We start from the raw sequence: 24,970 nt of genomic DNA on the forward strand, positions 1-24,970 counted from the left end.
TGGTTCCTAGTTAGATTCTTTTCCTTTGCACCATGATGGGAATTCCCTCTCTTTCTTCTTTTTATTCTGATGGGAGAACCAGAGTCAAGGACTATCCATTCCACCCTTGCCATGGACAAAGAACCTTCCCTTTCCAGGGGCCACCAAGAGGCTCTAGGCTCCTCTTGAGACACCCAAGGTCCAGCCTTGTTCTTTCAGGGTTTGTTCTCTGCATTTTCAAAGGGAGGTTCCCAAACAGGGATTTCTGGGCACCCGGGGTGGGGGTGGGGGGTTCTCCTGCCTTTTGGTTTTCCTAGGGCCCAAATAAACATGGGAAGGTCACTTAACTCCTCTGTGCCTATTTCCTCATCTGACAAGGGGATTTTAATATGACCTGCCCTGTCTTCCTGGTTCTTACGAAGATTAAACACAATGACAGGTATGAAAATGCCATATAAACTGGAATTTGCTTCATGAATGTCAGGTGGCCCTTTCAGTGAACCCTAACCCAAGGCTGTGCTTTGTGATTGCTCAATTTCTCCCTATTGGGAAATAAGTGCATGGGAAGGGGCAGCATGGACTTCATTCAATGAGGAAGTTATTCTCCTTAGGTCCCACTGTAATTGGGAAGTGTTCTGGAGCAGAAGTCAGGAAATCTGAATTCGAGTCCCAGCTTCCTCATCACCAAACCATCTTAGCAAGTCCTTTCTCTGGCTTGTATCAGTGGGAGGGGTGTCAGATGACAACATAGGCTCCTCCTGGCTCCAGTTTTGAGAATGTTATTGAAATCCTTACCTTTACAGCCAGAGTTATAACCAGGTTCCCACTGTAGAGTCTTGACTTAAAAAAGAAAGAAAAGAAAGGATAAAGCTCTGTTGCCAACATCACCCTGATACTTAAATCATACAAAAATACTATAAACAAAGAAAGTTACAGGCTAAATCACTGATGAACATAGATGCAAAAATCCTCAACAAAATACTAGCAAACTGAATCCAGCAATACATTAAAGGGATCATACACCATGATCAAGAGGGATTTATCCCAGTGATGCAAGGATTTTTCAGTATGTCAGTGTGATATACCACATTAACAAATTGGAGGATAAAAAGTATATGATCATCTCAATAGGTGCAGAAAAAGCTTTTGACAAAATTTAACCTCATTTATGATAAAAAAAAAACCTTCCAGAAAGTGAGCAAAGGGAACCTACGTCAACATAATAAAGGCCATATATGACAAACCCATAGCTAACATCATTGTCAATGGTGAAAACCTGAAAGAATTTCCTCTAAGACTGGAAACAAGATGAGGATATTCACTCTTACCATTTTTATTCAACAGAGTTTTGGAAGTCCTAGCCATGAAAATCAGAGAAGAAAAAGAAATAAAAGGAGTTCAAACTGGAAAAGAAGTAAAACAGTCATTGTTGGCAGATATGATACTATACCTAGCAAATCCTAAAGATGCTACCAGAAAACTACTAGAGCTCATCAATGAATTCAGTAGGGTTGTATAATACAAAATTAATACACAGAAATCTCTTGCATTCCTATACACCAACAATGAAAGATCAGAAAGAGAAATTAAGGAAACAATCCCAGGAGTTCCCGTCATGGCTCAGTGGAAATGAATCGGACTAGCATCCATGAGGATGCAGGTTCGAGCCCTGGCTCTGCTCAGTAGGTTAAGGATCCAGAATTGCCACGAACTGTAGGTCACAGACATGGCTTGGATCTGATGTTGCTGTGGCTATGGTGTAGGCTAGCAGCTACAGCTCTGATTCGACCCCTAGCCTAGGAAACTCCATATGCCATGGGTGTGGCCCTAGAAAGAAAAAAGAAAAAAAAGAAACAACCCCATTTATCAAAAAGAATAAAATACCTGGGAATAAACATACCTAAGGAAGCAAATGATCTATACTCTGAAAACTATAAGATACTGAAGAAAGAAATAGAAAATGACACAGATAGAAAGACACTATGTTTTGGATTGGAAGAATCAATATTATCAAAATGACTATACTATCCCAGGCAATCTACAGATTGAGTGCAATCCCTATCAAATTACCAATGGTACTCTTCACAGAACTACAGTAAAATATTTTCAAAATTGTATGGAAACACAAAAGACCCCAAATAGCCAAAGTAATTCTGAGAAAGGAAAACGGAGGTGGGTATGTGTGGGTGGTGAATCAGGCTCCCTGTCCTCAGACTAAACTACAAAGCTATAGTAATCAAAACAATATGGTACTGGCACAAAAGCAAATATAGATCAATGGAACAGGATGGAAAGCCCAGAAATAAACCCATGCACATGTGGTCAATTAATCTATGGCAGAGGAGGCAAGAATGTACAGTGGATAAAAGACAGTTCCTTCAATAAGCGGTGCTGGGAAAACTGGACAGCTCCATGAAGGAATGAAATTATAACATTCTCTAATACCATACACAAAAATAAACTCAAAATGGATTAAAGACCTAAATGTAAGACAAGATACTATAAAACTCTCAGAAGAAAACATAGGCAGAACACTCTCTGACATAAATTGCTCCAATACCTTTTTGGATACACCTCTTAGAGTAATGAAAATAAAAACAAAAATAAACAAATGGGGCCTAATTAAAAGCTTGTTTTAAGGAAAGGAAAAGGAAACCATAAACAAAATGAAACAACAATTCACAGAATGGGAGAAAACATTTGCAAGTGAACTTACTGACAAGGGATTAACCTCTAAAATGTACAAACGACTCATGAAGCTCAATATCAAAAATCTCCGAACATCCCAATAAAAAAATGAGCAGATATAAATAGACATTTTTTCAAAGAAGACATATAGGTAGCCAAAAAGCACATGAAAAGATGCTCAACATTGGTAATTATTAGAGAAATGCAAATCAAAACTACAAAGAGGTATCACCCCATACTGGTCAGAATGGCCATCATCAAAAAGTCTACAAACAATAAATGCTGGAGAGGGTGTGGAGAAAGTGGACCCTACATTGTCAGTGGGAATGTAAATTTTGCACAGTCACTATGGAAAACAGTATTTCCTCAGAAAACTAGAAATAGAACTACCATATAATTCAGCAGTCCCACTCCTGGGCATCTATCCAGGGAAAACCATAATTTGAAAAGATACATGTACCCCAATGTTCACTGAAGCACTATTTACAAAAGGCAAAATGTGGAAGCAAACTAAATGTCCATTGACAGAGGAATGGATTGAGAAGATGTGGTATACACACACATACACACACACACACACACTGGAATATTACTCAGCCATAAAAAGAATGAAATAATGCCATTTGCAGCAACCATGGATTGACCTAGAGATTATCACACTGAGTGAAATAAGCCAGACAAGGATACATATACTATCACTTATATGTGGAATCTAAGAAAAATGATACAAATGAACTTATTTACAAAACAGAAACAGACTCACAGACTTTGAAAACAAATTTATGGTTACCAAATGGGACAGGTGGGGCAGAGGGATGGATTGGGAGTTTGGGACTGGCATATGCTCACTATCATATATGGAATGGAAGGTCAATGGGGACCTGCTGTATAGCAGAGGGAATTCAACTCACTATTCTGTGATGACCTATAAAGAAAAAGAATCTGAAAAACAGTGGATATGTGTATGTGTATAACTGAATTGCTTTGCTGTACAGCAGAAATTAATGCAATATTGTTAATCAACTATACTTCAGTAAAATTTTGAAAAAACACACAAAAAAGCACTATTGAGGTGCAGTTGGCATACAACAAACTAGGAACCTTGACCTCTGGTCAAGGCGGAGTAAAGGGAGTAGAGTCGGGACTCTGGAAGGTCTTCTACAGCCTCACCTGTTAGAGAAGATGCAGTGGTTTCCCAACTGATGCCTCTCCAGGCCCAGAACGTCACCCTGATTAGAGAAAGCGGCACCATGTTTTCTAATTATCCCTACAATTCTGACAAGGCCATTGTTTCTTAAGTCTAAAGGGATTTGAATTCCTTCTAATCAGGCTGGGCTCATGTCACACAGCGCTGGCTTTCAGATTTCCCATTATTGGAAGTGCATTAACATTTCCCAAAGGTCTTAATGGGGCTAAGAGGGGCCTGCAATAGGGAGAGAAGAAACACGGAGAGGGCGATAGGAACATAAAAATAAGAACTAAGTCTTGGGCATCCTGGCTCTTTTTGTAAAGGAGCAGGTTTTGTCCAATTCTTGCACGGTTCCCAAGAGATCCAAAAAGACAGAGGCGCATGAGATGAACCAAACAGTGGCAACACCCAAAGCCCATCTGTGAAGGTGGGATAAAGCAGATTAATCCTATACTTAGTTTACAAGTAAAGTCTTCCAGCTAATTCTAGATTATCAACCATGTAATCAATCACTCTGTACCCCCCTGAAAATCACGTTATAAAAAAATAACTAATGATGCAACAAAAGTCCCCACAAGACCAGCTTCTCATCCTCTGCACTACTGGCATTTGGGGCCACAGTGTTCTTTGCGGGGGGTGGGGGGGTGAGGGGGGCTGTCCTGTGTGTGTAGGATGTTTACTAGCATCTCTGGTCTCTATTCATTTGAGGTCAGTAGCACCCCACCTCTAGTTATGATCACAAAAAATGTCTCCAGACAATGTGGAATGTCCCCTGGGGGTCAAAATTATTCGTTTTTAATTGTAAAACATTGTCCCATTTTTTTTAAAGTAATTAAAGACTATTGTCCTAGATTGTTATGTGTCTGTTACCTGCCAAGCCCTGGGTTAAGGACCTTACAGACAAGATATTGTTCATCTGCTGCTATGGATTATAAGGGCTTTTTAGTTTCTTCTCATATTATGGGAAACACATAAAGCTACAGCATCGTCTGATTTCTCTAGTTAATTGGCCGTTGTCCCTCTACCTCCCACTCCACCCAATAGTAAAAAGGGGGCAGAATCTGGCAGGGAGAGGAGCTGAGATTCCTGACCCTGTCACTTCCAAATCAGGAGTGTGCCTTCGGAATCCTTCTCACCCTGTTGGAGCCTCATTTCTAAAATGAAGATAATGATGCCTGCCTTACAAGGCTGTGAAGCTCAGAAACAACCAATTTGGGAGGAGAGAACATGGCTGCTTTGCTTTCCACTGTCCTGTCAGGGCCTGGCTGCTGGGCCTGGTTCAGAGTAGATGATCACAAATGCTCCTGGAATGAATAGACTGATGACAAGAAATGGCAGCCTCTGCCACAGGCCCTGGCACCCGTGTGTCTGATAAACACTGCCTGGCTGTGCCTGCAATGCCTACAGGCAAAGGGCAGAGGCAGCAGCAGGCATCCAGAGGCTGTAGAGAGCAGGACTTAAACCAGAACTGCCTCTGCTCTTGCAGAGTTTGTGATCCAGGAGGATGGCAATGACAATGAACAAGAATTGCAAATACTAATAAATTACAAGTGTGAAAATTACTGCAAAGCGGAGGTTCAGAGTCACTCACAGCTCACATTCACCCAGATACACTAATGGGATCGTGGTTAACTAAGGAGCTGGGCTCTGGGAAGATTTTAGGGAGGTTTCCATTGCTTTTTAAGCTTAAAAAGTGAAATTTAGTAGAAGAAAACAATTCCATTGAGCTTTTAAATCCTTAATAGGAGTTAAAAGTAAGGCAAAGAAAATAATCTGTTTTGTTTCATCAATAAGTGCTCTCTTTTATTAATGTCATTGTCCTTTAAGATTGGGATTAAGGTTTGTCTGCCTTTGGAAAAGGTCACCTTTGCCCAAAGACTAATGGATGTCGGGAGTAAGGCAGACGCAGGCATTAGGAATGCCATTAGGAGCCTGGGCTCTGTGAAGCTGTGTCCAAATCCCACTTCTGCCATGTCCCTGCTGTCACCCTCTCTACCCTGCCAAGCCTCAGTTTCCTTGTGTGTAAAGTGGAGATGGTACTGCCGCACAAAGTTTTGTTGAGGATTAAGAGAGCTATGGTCTGTATGGAGAGCACCTGGCTCCCATGTAACACGAGGAGGGGTCAGTTGATGATAACCCCCTCCCCTCTTCCCTTTTCTTCAAGGTGGCCTGAGTCAGGCTGGGAGCTCTTGGAGGGGACAGCGTGGGAGCTCCTTCCCTGAGTGCCCCTTGGTTGTTTGTTGCCTATTTGCTGGCAGACCTTCTCCTTTCCAGTGGCTGCTCTGCTCCACTGGAAACTACATTACCCAGGATTCCTGGCAGCAGGCTTCAGGCTAATTTCTATCTGTAGGAGCACTGATGGGAGATTGGAAGGTGGGAAGAAAGGAGAAGCCAGGGTGTTTCTCCATCTCTTCTTCCCTCTTCTGTTTTGAGGGTGGGTTTGTTTGTTTGTTTTGTCTCCTGTGATGGTCCAGCCCTGCCTGGCAGCTGGCTTCTTATAAGCACCTTCCTCCTGATCCCTCTATCCCTCTGGGTGGTACCAGCAGCATCCTGCTGTTGCCCAGCTCCCAGCTGCTTCACGTCTCCTCCTAGGCTTCTCAGCTCTCCCATCTTCTGGGTAAGCAATTCCCTGTACCGAATCCCCTCCATGAGAGATGCCTAGCATGGCTGTTTCCCTGATAGGAGCAGACACACCCAGATGTGTCTGCAGCCTCTGACCATGGCAGGAGCTTGCTAATCTCTTCCTGGCTGAATGCATTTTCTGTTAAAATAGCCCCAAAAAGGTGGAATTTGATCACCTTTTTCAGGCCTTCTCCTTGGTCCCCCTTCACTTTCCACAACTTTAGCAAACCAGAAGCATGAGGAGCAACTGAAGTGAGAGCCAGCCCCTAAAAAAATCTGTGACCAAATCTTGAAAGTTCTGTCTAGTTCATTTCTATTTCATTTTCTTAAGCCCTGGCTTCTAATCGGATCTATCTGCATAACCAGTGTAATCAGTGAGCCAACATTAAAGATCCCCAACCTCTGCCCTTCTAATCAGTCACAAATCACAAGTGAAAGGAGCCAGTTCAAGTGGAAACAGTTCCAGGAAGCCTGCTCTGTCAGTTCTGTCAGGCTCTGCACAGAGGTAGGACCCAACCCACTGGCCGGGAGAATGCAAAGGAGTTGTGTCCAAGGACAGACGTCCTGTCTGCAGCGGAATTCATCTTGGAGGAGACTTAAAGTGAATGCTGACTTAAAAATAAGACCCGATTTCAAATGATTGAGAAGAAATGACACTTGTGGTCTCTGATCATGCCAGGGGTCCAGAGCCTGCTGGGGTGGGTCTGGATGTGCAGGAAACGGGGAGAGCCACCCTGCCCTGCCAGGGGCCACCTCCTCCAAGGAGGAGACAGACCCACCTGAGTTCAAATTCTGTCCCCATGACTTACAAGCTGTGGGGGCTTGGGTGAGTGTGGGATGCAGTCAGAGCCTCAGTGCCTTCCTCTTTGAAACAGCGTCTTCCTCTTTATCCCAGTTCTGGAAAGTGCTTTAGCATCAACAAGATGCCTAAAAAAGGCCCAGGAGTGTTTGAACACTGATTAAAGACCCAGGCCAAGCCTATTGAGCGCCTGTAAGTACACCTGCTCTGTGTTGACTTGCTGGTTGTATTTAAAGAAATTTGCCTGTGCTTCAGGGTGTGTGTGTGTGTGTGTGCGTGTGCGTGTGCGTGTGCGTGTGCGTGTGCGTGTGCGTGTGCGTGTGCTGGGTGGGGGGGGAGGGGAGGAACAAAACCAGAGAAAGCCCCTGGGGCGTGTCTCAGTCACTGCCGCTCTGACTGTGATCTGTGTACCTGGTTATTCAAGGCATCCCTCCTCTCCCCTCCTCTCCCCTTCCCTTCCCTCCCCACCTCTCCTTTTCCCTCCCCTGTCCCATACTTTCCTCCTATTCTTTCCTTTCTCCTTATCCTTCCCTCCTCTGGTGTCATCATCATTTTCTAGCCTCAGAAGTGTCTGTGCAGTCAGGCTTCTTCAGCCCCACCCAGCCTCCTGCCTCTGCAGGGAAGTAAGATGAAGGGGGTGACACTTGGTCATCAGAGGGTGGCAGGGGGCGATGGGAGAGGCATGGAGGCCTTTGCAATCACTGCTCTGTCACCTCACATACAGAAGGCCCAACCCAAACCCACAACATTTTCTCCAGCCCCCTCTCCTCCTTCTCCATCTTCCCAGACTCACAGCATCCTATTGCCTCACCTCCTCTGAGAGCTTCCTGCAACCATCACCTAGCAGAGGGACCCCTCCCAGCACTTCTCACGTTCCTCCCTTCCTTCCTGCAACCGCTCCCTGGCACCGACATGGGTCCCTCACTGCTTCCCCCGTAAACAACTTTAATGCAACAGCCTCTGAGCAGGTGAACCTGAGTCCCTCTCCCCACCTCCACCTGTCCTGCTAACAGTGGCCAAGCACTGCTTTTGGCCCATGAGTCGGATCACATCCCTTGGTGCTCAGAAGCCAGCACTGGCTCCCATGATCCTTCCACTAAGGCCCAGCGAGAGGTTCACAACCTACCTTGGCTGAGTAATGACCTTCCTGCCCAGCCTCCTCACTTACTGTCAGGCGCAGGCACTACACTCCTGCTGTTCCCTAGCCCTCGCTGCCTTTTTCTGCCTCCTGCCTTTGCTCATGCCACTTCCTTCTCCACTGTGCCCTGTCCCCATATGATACTGCCACCCTCCAGGGCCCAAGGGCCTCTCCTATCACAAAGCTGCTCCAGAGAGTGTGATGTCACTTCCCTTACAGGCTCAGCCACATAGGCAGGAAGGACCCTGATACCCTGTAAAGCAGAAGCTGATGGGTGGTTCATGTTACCTTTGGCCACCTGCAAAGATGGACCAGGCTTTTGCTGGAGAGTGACACGTGGGTGACACGTGGGTGAGTACATGTTTAAAGTGAATCATATCACAGGAAAATCTATGCAATAATTTGTAAAAACTTATATGGAAACAAAGAATGGGTGACGGACTCACTGCTGTACACCTGAAACTAATACAACATTGTTCGTCAACTATATTCCAATAAGATTAAATTTTAAAAAAGTGAATCATGCTTTACCTGAATGAGGTAGAGTTTGTAGGTGCACTTCCTCAAGCACCTGAGGGTGCGCACCTGGGGAGCTTGTAACAACATACGTGCCTGGTTCCTGTCCCTGACCTTAGAGCCAGCTTGAGGCGGGAGGGTGCAGGGATCTGTGCTCTTAGTAAGTCCTCCTGGTGATCTTCACGTTTGAGGATTGTAGTAAGGATCTCAATGTTAAAGCTTTAGAAAGCCAAGTGTTTTCATGAAGGGAATCACTAACTCATCACCTGTGTATGTATAATTATGCGAGGTTGGGGTGGAGAATGTGTATATTCGTGTGTGCATATGTGCACATACATACATGCATATATGCACATGCATGTGGTCATCCTTTGGTATCCGGGGATTTTGGTATCTGCAGATGGTTCAATCCCTTACATACAATGGCAAAGTACAGTTGACCCTTCATATCCACAGGTTCCAAACTCGTGGATTCAACCAACTGTGGATCTAAATTCAGAAACATCAGATACAGAGTGCTGACAGCAATAATGGTCTTGACTGTTGTTTCAGTCACTAGAATCGTCAATCCTAACTACTCCTTCTGATTCAGGGTCCATATTCCTCATTTTGCAGATGGAGAAACAAAGGCTCAAAGAGGGGAAGTAGCAGCCAGACTGTCACACAGCTGGAGAGCAGCAGGACCAGAATGTGATCCAAGAGCCGACACGGAAGTCCACACTTGGGCTGCCCATTTGTGAGCTGGGATTTTCATGCAACAGGTTCTCTTTAACTTTCAAGATCAGACTGCTTGGTTCTAGTGAACCACAGTCTCTTTCACGGCACCCTGTGGAGGCTGGGATTCTGAAGGTTTGAGAATCTTTCCCACCAACATGACATCTGCCACTCTGTCTCCAGACAGCCTCATCAGTACTGGGATAAGGCATTCCTGTCACGATTTGGGTTTCTTTATTATTTTTGGCTTATGCCCATGATCCTAGGCCAGGGATTGAACCCATGCCACAGCAGTAATCAGAGACACAGCAGTGACAAGGCTAGGTCCTCAACCTGCTGAGCCACCAGGGAACTCCCATGAATAGGTTTTGAAATAGGCTGAGGAAACAGAAATAGGAGGCAGGCGACTTGCCCACCTTATCCACTGTGAGTGCAGGACTGGGACGCGGGCCCTGGACCCAAATATCTGCCCTGACTCTAAAACGGGCACCTCCAGTTTGAATGCTTCCAAGTTCAGTTCCTAATGCATCTTAGTTGGAAAAGAATGATCAGTAGAATGAATACAGCCACAATCGGTCTTTCATACTCTATAAAAAGTAATTCAGTTACTCATCATTTGTGGAAAAAAGAGACTGAGAAAATCCTACTTGGAAAATAGGAGTTTTAAATGTTACTGTTTGTTGTCTCTCATTGAATGCACATGAGAGCATGACTACAGTGTTTTATGGACAGGAAACACTGCAAGAGAAAGGGGATCCTGGGGTTTAAGGCCAGGCTTCTTTGCTATAGGACTTTTCAGGGCTTTAAAGATACTAATTCTCATGGCACGTTTCTAAGAAGGGAGTATAGTTCTCGGCATTTCCGAAGTTCGTTTGACCATGAACCTTTTTACAGAACCTTGGGTGGCTAACATTCCCTAGAATATACTCTGCAAAAGCTAGGATCAAAAATTACTAATAGATATAACCTCTTACTTGGGCAGAACATTTTATAGCTAGTCCCAAGGACCTTGTTGGATAGGGTTTTCTTGAGGGACAAAGGAGAGGGTCATTTGAGGCTGTGGTGGGCAAAGGCAAGACTCGGGAGGAGGGGGGGTCATTCAGGGATATGGGGCTCCTGGAGAGACTTCTGGGAAGCAGGAAACAAGGGGTCTGTTTCACCAGTCCCTCCCTCTGGTCCCTGGCCTGCCCCAGGGGATGGGCCTGCACCACCCCCAGAGGTTCCCCTTCCCTATGGTCCATGGGAGGATCCCCACCTCCTCCAGGTCCCCAGCCAGCAGAAGGTTCCAGGCACTTGCCTGGTCATGGCATGATTGTTTGGGGGTACAGTTTGCCAGGGCTTGAGCCAAGCCTGGCCCTGGGTCATGTGGGCAGAGTACAGCCTTTCTCTCCACCCCCAATCCCATTTGGGATGTTTGGGATCAATGACCATTCAAATCATAGCAGAGTGTGCTAATCCCACCGGCCACCCTTTCTGCAATCAATCTACTTTTCAAAGGCAATGCCTCCCTAATGGTGGGATTCCAGGCCCTGCCACAGAGGGGTAAGGAGACGGCTTTGTCCTGCAGTATCTTCCCAGGACTCCATGAATGATCCACCATAAACCTGTCCCTGCTCCCTACTCTGCTATTCCAGGTGCACTATCCCCTTGGTCTATCCAGCAGGAAAATACAACTCTGCTCAGAACAGTGAACCTAATATTCTGGAAGAACCCGGAGGCCTTGGCGGTATTGACCTAATGCCACTTAGCATCCACGTGTCTGGACCCCTGGGGTTGTGAAGGGAATGACTCCACATCATGACCAGAGTAGCAGGCACTGAGCCCTTACTTACCATGCACCAAATCCTGTTCCAAGCACTCTGTATGTATTAACTTGCTTAATCCTCACAGTGACCCAGTAGAAGAGACGCCTTTTGTTGTTGTTGTTGTTGCTTTTAGGGCCGTACCCGCAGCATATGGAAGTTCCCAGGCTAGGGGTCCAATCAGAGCTATGGCTGCCAGCCTACACCACAGCCACAGCAACACAGGATCCGAGCCACATCTGGGACATACACCAAGGTTCACAGCAACACCGGATCCTTAACCCACTGAGTGAGGCCGGGATTGAACCTGCATCCTCATGGATCCTAGTCAGGTTCGTTAACCACTGAGCCATGAAGGGAACTCCCAAGAGATGATATTTTTGTCTCCTCCATTTTACAGAAAAGAAAACAAGGATAAAGAGGCCAAATGATGTGTCCAGCTAAGAAGTAGAGCAGCAGGACTTGAACTCGGGCTTCCTGGCAGAGCTTGGGAACCTCTCTGCAGGGCTGCCAGTCTGCTCAGGGATGAAGGGCAAAGGGCTGGCCTGGACCAAGGGCATCTGGTACTGCAGACCTGCAGAGGCCTTTAGAGGTAGCTCTGCTTGGGCTGCTAAAGGGAAAGTACAAACTAGAAATCATCTGCTTCTTAAAATAGAATCTTAGAGAAATCAATGAGCTATCCAAAGGAATGAATCTCAAACAGGCAATGTCCAAGAATTAGTAGGGGATGCTGTGTTGGCCGGAGAATGTTTCCAGGTAAAACAACCCCCTAGACGAAATAACTAACAACAAACAAACTAAGCTAAACTGAAAAATAAACAACAAAAGCCATACAGGAAATCACCATGCAAGCAATCAGCTCTTCTGCTTGTGGATAAAGCTGACAGTTCTAGAAATAAAAGGAGATAGATGAAAGGGTTTCAAAGCAGGGGAGTGGTTTTGGTTTTTCATTTAATGCCAGCTTTCAAGGATGGAAGATTATGCCTGTCACTGTTACACACTCATTCTGTTTAAAACCCATCTAGATGTCCCATTGGGCTGTCAGGAGTGGGAGAGTCCCTGTGGCTGTTCTCCCAAAGCCAGCAGAAAACTCTTCCTGGAGACTGTAGAGCACATGCTCCTTAGGCCCCCCCTCTGGCCATCACTTCTTCTTGAACACTTGACGGCACACCTGGTCACCGCATGTCAGCTCCTACAACATCAGAAAGCAGGTGAGTGACTAATCAGCCAGGCCCTCCTTCTGCCCATCCCCAGCCCTCTTGGCATCTGTGAGTTGGGAGGGAGGGGAGCTGGAATAAAGAAGACGCTTAGTCATTCTGGACAAAGAGCATCTCAGAGACCCAATCAGCTGGCATGCCCTGCAGGTAGCAGTAATTCGATTTGGACACTTGAATTGAGCTTGAACAACTATAAAAATGAAAAATGCAAAGAATTACCCTCTTGGGTGGGATTTCTCCTACTCTCGTGATTAAAGCAACATCACTTAATTTATAAAAGGCAGCGAAGCCACGAAGAAAGGAAGGGTCTGGTGGGGAGCATGAGGAAGGCAAGGGCCTGGTAAGCTGTCTCTCCACCCTGTGGATTTTCGAGCTTCTGGTGACTAGAACATGGTTGGTGGCAGCAAAGGCAACGACAGGGTGTGGGCTGCAGAAGGGCTCCCCCTGGGCTTTGCCTCAGCAGACAAGATGCTGCCTTCCATCCAGACAGAGGGAGCCTGCAGACCTTATCAGCACCTCGTGACACTTTAGGGAGGAGACAAAAACATGAATATGGGGACAACCCCAGAAATCCCTGCAGTTGACAATGAATCCATTGTCTTAGCCACAGGAACAGTTGGGGTTTATACTGCAATTTAAAAAAAATCCATCATCCAAACCAGAGCTGGTAGGGAAAACCGTCGATGGAAAACATGGTGAATGCCTCCCATTTATCACCAGTTGACATTGACTCTGAAAATGAAGATCTCAGGTGAGGCAAGGCTGGCTCTGAAGGGCACCCTGTGACCTGAACACTAACACTGGAGCCACTGACTCCACAGGTGAATGATTGAATGAATGAATGAACAAAGAGCCATTCATGGAATGAGCCATTCATTTAGCCAATGAGTGACTACATCCAGGAGTAAGAGATTTTTCACTATGTGAATGCTGGACACATCAATTATCGTAAAGATTGAAGAGTGAAAAATGAATCTAACTAAACAGAAATAATTTATTTAAGGATATCAGCAATGGTTCCAACTGCTCTGTTCCAGCACCAAATTAACCTAAATTATTTTGAGATCAGGTGGACATACCTTACGATGATGAGAGGCCAGCGCCTGTGGTCTAAGGCAGTCCCCAGGCCCAGCTGCCCCCACCTCAACCCCTCTCCTCTCAGGCTCATGTTACTCAGAGGACCTAGTCTTACCCTCCTCTAGGGCATCTTAACTCTGCCTCACACTTCTCCCCAGCTGGTCTTTAACAGGTTCCCTGCATTTCTCCTTGGATCTGGGCTTCCTAACTCAGCATTTTGGACTTTCGTTTTAATTGCCGCCGTTCACAGAAATGGCCATATAGATTTCCTCCTGGAGTCCCCTGAGCCAGATGGGAATGGCTTTCTAACTATATGACCACATGCATTTGGCTGGTGCTTAGGCGAGGAGGGCAGGGCTATTTTTCTTGTCAAAGCGCCCGGCTGGGTGAACTCGCAGTTGGTATATGCACAGCGGACAGGAGCTGGGTGGACCCTTGGACTTACCAGGTACAGCTTGTCCCCCTCGACCCACTGCTTCCAGCCTCGGTTCTCCTTTTCCCCCTTCTGCACGCACACGAGGGCATCACCTTCCCAGATGATCAGTGTCTGCAATGACAGGTTTCCAAGCAAATTGAATGTATGGTCTTGATGGGGACCGAACACATATAAACCAAGAGCTGCAGTTCCTGCAGCCACTCCCGGCTCCTGCTTGCCCCCAAAGCTGAACCCTCAGCCACAGCCATGCCAAGATCCCCCCAGACTCATTTCCACATACACCCTTCATTCCAGCCAGACCAGCTTATAGCAGCTGCTTCTGTTCTCTTTGTAAAACTTCTAGTCTCCCATTTTACCATATGGTAAAGACAGTATTCCAAATGAGTGGGGGAAAATATGATGAATTTAACTATGTCACAATGTAAAATTTTTGGAAGGGAAAAACACCTCACAGTCAATAGAGGAGTAACAATTTAGGAAAAATAACTGTAACATGTATCAGACAAAGGCCTGACTTGCTTATACACAAGGGACTCCTGTAAATCAATAAGAAAGAAAAACTAACCTATTAGGAGATTCTACATAGGACACCAAACCAACAGCTCACCAGAAAAAAAAAAAAAAATACAACCCTAGCAGATGGCTTTTAAACATAAGATATTCAACCTCACTCATAAGAGAAATGCAAATTAGGCTGTTTGTTTTTCAGATACAATTCATCTGATAATCAAAGATCAAAGAGTCTGATAACACACTGAATGGGGCGGGGGGAGTGCACAGAAGCATGGGGTCTCATACGCAGCTGCCGCGTGTATGAATCAGTATAAATATTTTTGCAGGGCAATTTTACATTACCTTTCAAAATATAACATTGTGTATACTCTGACCTAGAAAGTTTACTTCTGGGAATTCTCCCTACAGGAAACACATAGTGAGCGCTGCCCACTGTAGGGCAATAATAAAGGCAGGGAAGCTACCTAGTTAGCAGGGCGCTGTGCCAATGGCTCCAAAGCCAGCCTTGTTCAGAACCAGGAGGCGGACCTTCTCCTGGTCATGGTTTCCTCCAGGCAGCAGTGCTGACTGGTTAGTAGCACACAGGGAGGCAGCAGAGATGCAGAGATTGTGCTGGACAATCAGGCTGAGTGGACCAGCAGGTTGGAGAAGCCACAAGAGACTCCAACCCATCTTAAATTGATATATTTATAAACTTTATACCCCACTCCAACTCCTCCTGTCCCCTCATTTACCTCTCTTAGTACCTGCCTAGGGACAATGGTCCTCCAAGGCCACCCCCCTCTGTGACCAAAGTAGGCTTGCACATGAGGTAATGGTATCATTCCCATCCAGGCAGTGCTGGGGTGTTGGTGCTGTCCTTCCTTGGGGATAACCCTGATACGAGCTGGTTTTCTTTCAAGAACATGCAAACCATATTACACCTCCATGAGCAATATTATGCTAAGGACCGGATGTTTATTTTCCTATCTTGCAAACCCAGTTGGTGATAAACAGACCTATGGGTTTGTTTTTTTTAATTCACTGCCCTTGCACCTTCGGATATGTTTTTTGGTAGAAATCTGTTTTCTACAGATTGTTAAGTCTACCTATTTCTAAAATAATATTTGACCTTGACCATATTATACATTTTATACACAATTTTATTCCTCCTTATTTCACTCCTCAGCCCATTGCAGTGTTGTTACAGCAAAGGCTTGGAAGCCTCATAAATTCCGTCAGTGGGCGGCTGGTTAAATACAGTGTGGTTCATCCCTGTGCTGAGGCCCTTGAAAGGAGGAGGCAGTTCTATGCTCACAGTGAACAGCAGTCTCCATAATGTGTAGTTTCAGTGAAAAAAGCAAGGAGCAGGGTCGTGTGCATGAAAGAAGTGGGGAGTAGGGATGCGGGCATGTGTATATACACAATCTCTTTAAGGAGGCAAAAGAACTGTAATAGTGATGGTCCTGGGCCAGAGGGAGAGTGGGACTGAGGGGCTGAGGGCCAGGATAGGAAGGAAATTTCACTTTGTGTGTGTGTGTGTGTGTGTGTGTGTGTGTGTGTGTCTTTTTTGTCTTTTTAGGGCCATACTTGCAGCATATGGAGGTTCCCAGGCTAGGGGTCTAATCAGAGCTAGTGGCCAGCCTACGCCACAGCCACAACAGCAGCAACGCGGGATCTGAGTGGTGTCTGCAACCTACACCACAGCTCAGGGCAACACCAGATCCTTAACCCACTGAGAGGCCAGGGATCGAACCTGTGTCCTCATGGATGCTAGTCGGGTTCGTTAACCGCTGAGCCACAACACGAACTCCGAAATTTCACTTTTTAGTGTTAAGAACTTTTTTAACCATACATATATACTAATATTCCCCAAATTAATTTAACAATAAAATTCCACCTAGCTGCTAAAGAAAGTATGTCTTCTCCTTCTTTAGGGCCATCCTAAGCCTCACATTTTTTAATGCCTTAGAGAAACTTAATAGGTTGTTCTCTTGCTCCTCTGGAAGGGAGATGTTGTCTGGAACAGTCCAGAGATTTCCTCCTAAATAGACAAGAAAGGACTCACTTCTATTTGGGCAAGAACTGTGTCTTCCAATACGCCAGCCCATATTGTCCTATGTATCAAGGACACCTAATGCATGTTGACTGAGTGAATGTCCATCTCCCCCAGTAGAAAACAAGCTCAGTGAAAGAAGAGGCCACAACAGGGAGTTCCCTTATGGCACATCAAGTTAAAGATCTGGCATTGTCACTACAGTGGCTTGGGTCACTGCTGTGGGACAGGTTCGATCCCTGGCCTGGGAATTTTCACAAACCATGGGGCAGCCAAAAGAAAAAAGAAGAGGCCGTGGCAGCTGTTCATTTCTGCAACCCCAGATTCTGCACAGTCACTAGCATGCAGAGGGTCCCTGACAGGCTGTGATTGAATGATTTTGTGGAAGCAGAATCTTGAGGTAAGTCCACATGGGGGAAATGAATAAGCAGGTGTACACCTTTTTTTCTGATGACAGTTCTTGACAACGTCTCAGTCAGCCTGTCTCTGGTATCGCAGGGGTACACACTGGTCGGTCAATGTGGAAACTAGATGGTAATTGCCATCTACTTGTCTGTTTCCTCAAGAGGCTGTGAGATGTTTGAGAGCAGAAAGGGGATCTGATTCACTGTTTATCAATAGCTCCAGACCCAGGCCTTGCATGTAGTAGGGAATTAACAAATTTGTGGAAGGATGAAGGAGAGAAAGATTGGTGCCTGGGGGCCAGTCCTAATATTTTTCTTCCAATAAGCCATGTTTGGCAGCAAGATTAAAAGTTATTCTAGGAGTTCCCATCATGGCTCATCAGTTAACGAATCTGACTAGGAATGATATGGTTGCTGGTTCGACCCCTGGCCTCGCTCAGTGGATTAAGGATCCAGCATTGCCGTGAGCTGTGGTGTAGGTTGCAGACATGGCTTGCATCCTATGTAGCTGTGGCTGGAGTATAGGATGGCAGCTACAGCTCTGATTTGACCCCTAGCCTGGGAACCTCCATATGCTGCAGGTGTGGCCCTAGAAAAAGAAAAAATAAAAATAAAATAAAATAAAATAAAAAGTTCTTCTGACCCTAAAGAAGGTTGATTACTAATGAATCATGGTAATACCTATAACACTCTATAGCCTTACTCCTACGTGAAACAGACATTCAAAAGAGAGTAGACAATGGTTACATGAACTAAAACGCCACCATTCGATTTGCTTTTAGTTGGTATCCACTATCTGTGTTATCAGAGGAGACTTTAGAAAGAGGTTCGGAAAAAAAAAAAAAAAAAAAAAAAAGAAAGAGGTTCGATTGCCTTAAAAGATTTTGAGGTTGAGGAGATGGGTATAAGAGAGGAAGATCACTGATTCTAGCCAGGTTGAAGAGGGAGAGCATTCTGTGAAGATGAAAAGGATGCACTTTCAGGGAATTAAAGAAGGAAGTTAGCCTCCCACTGCTATTTCCCCATCACAGTGTCCAAAGTCAACACCGTTAAAAAGAGCCCTTTATAGCCAGCCAATGAATCTGCTTACCAGGACATGTTTCTGCTGGAATTTAGAAAAAGCTGCCAATAGGAAAGCCATGTTATGAGCCTTAAAAGACATTGAAGTCATTAAGGTCTCTGAAAATTGCTGCAAGAAAAAAGAAAACAAACAAGCAAAAAAACCCTACCACAATAGCCCTTTACTGTGTCAATGTTAAATTTATAGAGATTGATGGAGTTCCCATCGTGGTGCAGCAGAAATGAATCTGACTAGGAACCATGAGGTTGAAGGTTCAATCCCTGGCCTCGCTCAGTGGGTTAGGGATCAGGCGTTGCTGTGAGCTGTGGTGTAGGTCGCAGACGTGGCTCAGATCTAGCATTGCTGTGGCTGTGGTACAGGTCAGCAGCCACAGCTCCGATTGAACCCCTAGCTTGGGAACCTCCATATACCATGGGTACGGCCTTAAAAAGACCAAAAAAAAAAAAATTATAGAGGTTGATAACTACACTATGGCTATATAAGAAAATGTCCTAATTCATAGGAGATACACACTGAATTATTTAGGGGTAACCGATCAGATTGTTCAGAAAAAAAGTATGTATATACCAAAGAGAATAGGGACAAATGAAAAAGCAAATGAGGCAAAATGTTAACAATAGGTCACTCTTGGTGAAGATAGCACAGATGTTCTTTGTTATAGCATTGAAACTTTTCTGTACATTTGGATCACTCTCAAATGAGATCTTTTTTAAAGGAAAGTAATAAATTCAGTTAAGAGCAGTGAAGGACACTAATAACATGTCTAAACCTCTGCAGCACACCGTCCTCCCTGTAAGAGTTCGTCCCGCCTCCTGCCACGCCCACCTTCCCCTCTGACAACCCCTCCCGGGAGGCGAAGCCATTTCCCCTGGGCTTGGTCACTTCTCCCCACATCATGGCTCTAACTGCCATCTTGAGATCTGCTTTTCCCTACCATTATCTTTTTTACACAGAAATTTAATTCTCATATGATAAAATTCAGCCTTTTATAGCACATGATTCAATCATTGTTAGTATATGCATGAGGTTATAAGACCTTCATCATGAATTAAACCCAGAACGTTTTCATCACCCCCCAAAGAAACTTCATACCTATCAGCAGTCACTACCCATGACAACCACTTTCTGCCTCTATGGATTCGCCCATTCAGGACATTTTGTGTAAAGGATGCAGTATGTGGCCTTTTGTGTCTAGCTTCTTTCACTCAGCATATTGTTTTCCAAGTTCATCCAGGTTGAAGTACGTATCAGTACTGATTCCTTTTTATGGCTGTATGCTATTCTCTGGCATGAGCATCAATTACTTCTTTTTAATTTCACTTTGGGTAGCTTGGGTATTTTTGATAGGGCTTTAAATCCTCTGAGAAATCAATCAGGGTAGGAAGTTAGGAATATATATGCCCTGCAGAAAGGAAGAAGGCGGTCCCTTCAGAGAAGAGTCAACCCCATGATCAATGTCATTTCATCAATCCTGCTCTGAGATGGCACAGAACTGGGCCCCACAAGGCCTCTGCTGCAACCTCAGCCCCACCCCTCTCCTGAATGGGGAGATTTTCAGGGGGGCGCATGGGGGTGACCAAAGAGTTGAGAAGTGGAGTCCTGGAGAATGCGAGGACAGTGAGCAGAGGAGCACTGCACACACATGCCAAATGCCCACAATTTGTGTGTGCACTCGGGTGTGCCACCAAGTGTGGACCCCAGACATTAATCAGAGATAGACCCTTGTCCCGAGATGTTTCTACAATATTTTCTTAGCCTCTTTGCTGAAAACTTCATCGTGTCCTGCTTTACTTTACCTCATCTTCCTGCTTGAAAAACAGTCGCAGTGCTGGTAAATGACTTAAGCATAAGCACGAAGACCTAAAAGCATAAGTTATTCATAGAGTCCACTGAATGAGGACATGTGTTGGTCTAGGCACGCTGGACCTGTGCAGATAGGCACACCATTTGCACAAGCATGATATGTTCTCTAAAGAATAAGAGGAAGATGAGCCTCATGGCCCCAAAGGGTTTATGAGGGGTCGTTAGCAGGATATACATTAGCAAGGAGGACCAAGGTGCAAACCTAGGCTGCCGGTTGCTGCAGATAGGCATGCCTGCAGAAGCACAATGGTGATTCTCTAGAATGCTATGCATAGATAGCTGATGCCAAGCTTCCTCAAATGCTAATGATTGTTAAATGCCTAAAGGTCAGAATAAAAGCTTAATCAGCAACCAGCTATATGACTTTTTAAATAACTTAAAAAACCCTATATCCTGCACCTACAACCCCCTCCTCACTTGACGTCATCCTCAAGAGCACAATAAAAGCAATGTGGTTTCTTGAGGTGGTACTCTTGGTCCCTGAGACCTTGAGTCCCCCAGTTCCCACCTTTACTTAAGATAAATGTCTCTGTGTCTTGTTTTATGTTAACTCTTTTCCTTAAGTTTCACAGTACCCGTTCTTCAGCCCCAACCTGCTGAGCTGACTCTCCTACTCCCTGCCGTCCCTCTCTAGCTAAAGGGTTCCAGTCAAGCTATAGGAAGCAGGTGGTACCAGGGCACATGCTCTGAGTTCTGATTCTCTTGGGAAGAGATCTTTATTGGAGGCTGACCAAACTCTGGCTGGTACTGCTCGGCCCCCGCCAGTCTCGTGTATGTGCGTGCACGAAGCTTTTGGCTGCAAGCCAAGCAGACACCACAAGTGAGAAAAGGAGATTACCTCTCTCTGCAGGGCTAAGAGCTGATCCTAGAAAAAGGATGGGACTCAGAGGGAAGGGGGAGAGGCAGAGGTGTTAAAAGATGGAATTCTTTCAGGGTCAGAAAGGGCTGAAAGGACATGATTTATTTCAGCAAAAGTAAGCGCTCTACCATCAAAGGTGATAAAAGAATGAGTCAGAGAGGACAGGCCTGCTTTTCAATAGCCCACAGCCCAAACTGAGAAACCAGGGGGAAATGAATCATTTTGAACTGATTTGGTTTGAACAGCAGAGGGATGCAAACCTTCAGACATCAATTTTCCTAAAGGTTCTGGTATCCTATGAATTGGCCTGGCAGCCACTTGGTTCAGAAAAGTCAAGGGGATCCCTCAACCCTGGGGGCAGGATTCCCCAAGGGGCTGTTCCAGGGCTCAGAGCTTAGGGTCACCTGCCAAGACTGCTCTGACGGAAGCAGTGCCAAAACACTTGCCATTTCCCACTTTTTTTTTTCCGTTTCTTTCTTTTTTTCTTTTATGGCCACACTCATGGCATATAGAAATTCCCAGGCTAGGGGTCAAATCAGAGCTGCAGCCGCTCGCCTGCACCACAGTGACAACAGTGCCAGATCCGAGCCACGTCTGTGACCTACACCACAACTCTTGGCAATGCTGGATTCTTAACCCACCGAGTGGGGCCAGGGATCAAACCCGCATCCCTCATGAATACTAATTGGGTTCATAATCTGCTGAGCCACAACAGGAACTCTGAGACCTCAGACTTCGAAAGAGCTCCTGGAAGCATCAGAGAAGAGTGGGACACTGGGAGATAGGGAGAGGGGAGGGCAGGGTGGGGGTCCTGCTTCCTCGTGGCACTCCAAGGGGGATGAGAGCACGGATACCTGGGCACAGGAGCCCAGCCCTCCTCAGCTTGGGAGTGAGGGCAGAGGCCCTGGTGGCTGTGTTGGCACAGAGGGAGTAGGGTCAAGCTGCCCACTCTAATATAGACTGCATGGGCTTGTGCTGAACTGTGCAATCCCAGGGTTCTTGTATGATGCTAAGAATGGGATGCAGGAATCCCTAAATACAGCTGAGATAGGATTTCTCCCCATTCCTCCTAGTAGGGATTGACCACGTGTAATTCGATTCGGTAGACCAAAGGCATTTGCACCGAGGATAAGTGTGGATAATGGGACAAATAGTCACCAGGCTGTGATACCAACCACATGGAGGGGGACCTGCTGTTACCTTGCCTTCCCCACCACCCACCACAGCCTCACAGCTCCCAGCAGCTGCCATTCTCTGCCTTATTCACAAAGGGCTCCTCTGGGTGAGGGTCTGACTCTTCTGCAGACTCCAGTTCCTGGGCTTGGAGATTACTCTCCACTCTGCACTCAGTGTTATCTGCTTGCTCTAGGGGCTTCCCTAGATCCAAACAGTTTAAGCAGCTCAAAATCTGGCCTGTGATACTGGAAGGATTTTCTCTTTTATGTCCTGTGCCTTAACATGAGGCTGAGACTGAAGCCACAAGCTTGCCAGGGATTTTTCTGACATACTAGGGTTGGAGAAAGCCTGACTTCATTTAGTCTACTGATTTTTTTTTTTTTTTTTAATGTGTCATGTACATTGCATTTTTCTAAAAAAACAAAATCAGGAGTTCCCGTCGTGGCTCAGTGGTTAACAAATCCGACTAGGAACCATGAGGTTGCAGATTTGACCCCTGGACTCACTCATTGGGTTAAGGATCCGGCATTGCCGTGAGCTGTGGTGTAGGTCCCAGACATGACTCAGATCCCGGGTTGCTGCGGGATAAATAAAATAAATAAATAAATAAATGAAATCAATTGGGATCTTTTTTTTTTTTTTCCTGTCTTTTTAGGGCCACACCTGCTGCATATGGACATTCCCAGGCTAGGGGTCCAATTGGAGCTACAGCCACCTGCCACAGCCATAGGCACAGCAACACAGGATCCAAGATGCATCCATGACCTACACCACGGCTCACGGCAATGCTGGATCCTTAACCTACTGAGCGAGGCCAGGGATTGAACCTATGTCCTCATGGATGTTAGTCAGGTTCGTTAACTGCTGAGCCACAACGGGAACTCCAGTTGGGATCATCTTAAAGTAAGATATTTCATGTATAAGAACATATGAATTTTTAGCAGCTCCTGAAAAGAGAAAGAATTCTAGCAACATGAGGCTTTAGTCCTCTGAGGCAATGCTTGGCTGCTGCTCAGGAGGGTTGCCCCCACAATGGAGCTGGGCGATCCAGCTGGCACCATCATCATCCTACCCTACAATTCCACCAGGCCCTCTTCACTCTGCCTGCCAGGCCCAGATCAATGAGTCAGCCTCCTACCCCAGATCCTGGGGATGTCAGCATCCTTTAATCCTTTCTTGGCTTACAAGCTTCGTGCAGAAGCCAGCCTGCCTTTTCCCACTACACTTTTGATCCTTGCTTATTGCCAACATCATTAAGTCCATTCTGGTCACCCTCTCCTGACAGTTCCCAGGTCATTTCTGTCATATTTTGTTGAGAATAGGAGTCAAACCCCCAGCTCAGTTGGTACCTTAACATTCCGGTTGTCCAGGCCCTTTGTGTACTCATCAAACTCCACCCCGACTGTGAAATCCAAGTCATAGTTTCGGAACGTGCTGTTGGTTTTTGTCTTGAACTTATCGCCGTCTTGCTCAATGATCTTCGTCTGAGTCAGACGCACAGCGATCTTACGGGTGGCAAAATCAATATCTGTTGGCAAAGGGAGTCGTGGAGGTTATGATGTGCTCAGCTGGACTCATTCATTTCTTTAACGAGGCCAAGCATTCAGGACCAGAGGCACAGCTCTCAGCAGGCCACGTTTCTTCACTTAAGTGGGACACGAGGGCTGTCTTGCACACAGCCAGTTTGGGCGTCTCAGTCAACTGTTGGGAAACCCAGGGTCTCTGGGCACCTTGGATGGGATGGGAAGGTAGCAGGCCAGGTTCACCCCTGAGATGCAACTCCCCGTGTGTGTGCACACTTGTGCACACATGCACATGTATACACATGCACACACATACATGCTCACACCCCTCCCCCACCGCAGCTCCCTTATTTTATTTATTTATTTATTTTTGGCTGCACCCATGGCATGTGGAAGTTCCCAGGCCAGAGATCAAACCTGTGCTGGTCTGTACCACAGCTGCAGTGGCAACACCAGATTCTTAACCCACTGCGCCACAAGGGAACTTCCTCTCTTCTATCTATTTGGCATATTGGTTTCCTCCTAAGATGCTGAACAGAAGACTTCATGGCTTAAAATGAAAAAGATTGTTTAAAAATAATCAGATCATGGTTAAAGATGGAACTTTTGTTCATGTCCACAGCAGGGAAGGATGCATAGAGACTTCCATTTTCACAGTAGATGGGGGTGGGGATGGGGGGGAGGGAGGCTCTTCTGCCTCAGTCATGGCCACCAGCATAGCTTAGGCATATTTCAGACAATTAATAAACTCTTGCTCAGACATTTCCTTTGTCATTTTGAAGGAAAAGATGAACAACTGTTTGCATTTTTATTATGAAAAACTTCAAACTAACCAAAGTAGAGGAACAAGTTCAAGGAAGCTGGCACACCCATCGCCCAGATTCAACAGTTGTCAAGTTTTTGCTGCATTTACTCCATTTGCATTTCTTCTTTGCCTTGATAGTTTATTTATTTATTTTTCTTTTTTATGACCATACCTTCAGCATATGAAATTCAGGCTAGGGGTTGAATCAGAGCTTTAGCTGCCAGCTTACACCACAGCCATAGCAACGCCAGATCCTTAATCCACTGAGCAAGGCCAGGGATTGAACCTACTTCCTCATGGCTACTGGTTGGGTTCTTAACCCACTGAGCCACAACAGGAACTCCCTGCCTTGATATTTTAAAGGAAACCATATTCATTTCTTAGAGACTCTCAGCAAAGGGAGGATGTTCTTCACCAGAGGGTTTCATTTTCTTAGATTTACGTTTTACGGTAGGAATCTAGCTTCTCGGTCCACCTCCTGCTAACCTCTGGTTGTACATAAAATGTCACCCAGTTGAACATGCCACTGTCCTG

General features: G+C 45.7%; 1 protein-coding gene and 1 non-coding gene across 3 annotated transcripts in view; one reads left to right on the top strand and one right to left on the bottom strand.

Annotated features, from left to right (window-relative positions):
* Positions 1-10,300: 10,300 nt before the first annotated feature.
* Positions 10,301-24,970, bottom strand: part of RBP2 (retinol binding protein 2) — a 35,834-nt gene continuing 21,164 nt past the window's right edge. Inside the window, exons 3-5 of one of the 2 annotated variants that reach the window (XM_084987159.1) lie at positions 23,458-23,636; positions 14,187-14,288; positions 10,301-12,639 (exon numbers count right to left, since the gene is read on the bottom strand). In XM_084987159.1, the coding sequence (XP_084843285.1) occupies positions 12,589-12,639; positions 14,187-14,288; positions 23,458-23,636 (332 nt within the window). In that variant the 3' untranslated portion in view covers positions 10,301-12,588. 2 annotated transcript variants of the gene reach the window in all.
* LOC146397491 (small nucleolar RNA SNORA33) lies at positions 18,196-18,326 on the top strand. Its single transcript, XR_014825402.1, has one exon. It is a non-coding gene; the product is annotated as a small nucleolar RNA SNORA33 (small nucleolar RNA).

The sequence above is a fragment of the Sus scrofa genome, chromosome 13 (assembly GCF_054392235.1).
Source record: "Sus scrofa isolate SSC_HxYL_T2T_F1_AM1 chromosome 13, Sscrofa_HxYL_maternal_Yorkshire_Landrace_v2.0, whole genome shotgun sequence".
Taxonomy (NCBI): domain Eukaryota; kingdom Metazoa; phylum Chordata; class Mammalia; order Artiodactyla; family Suidae; genus Sus; species Sus scrofa.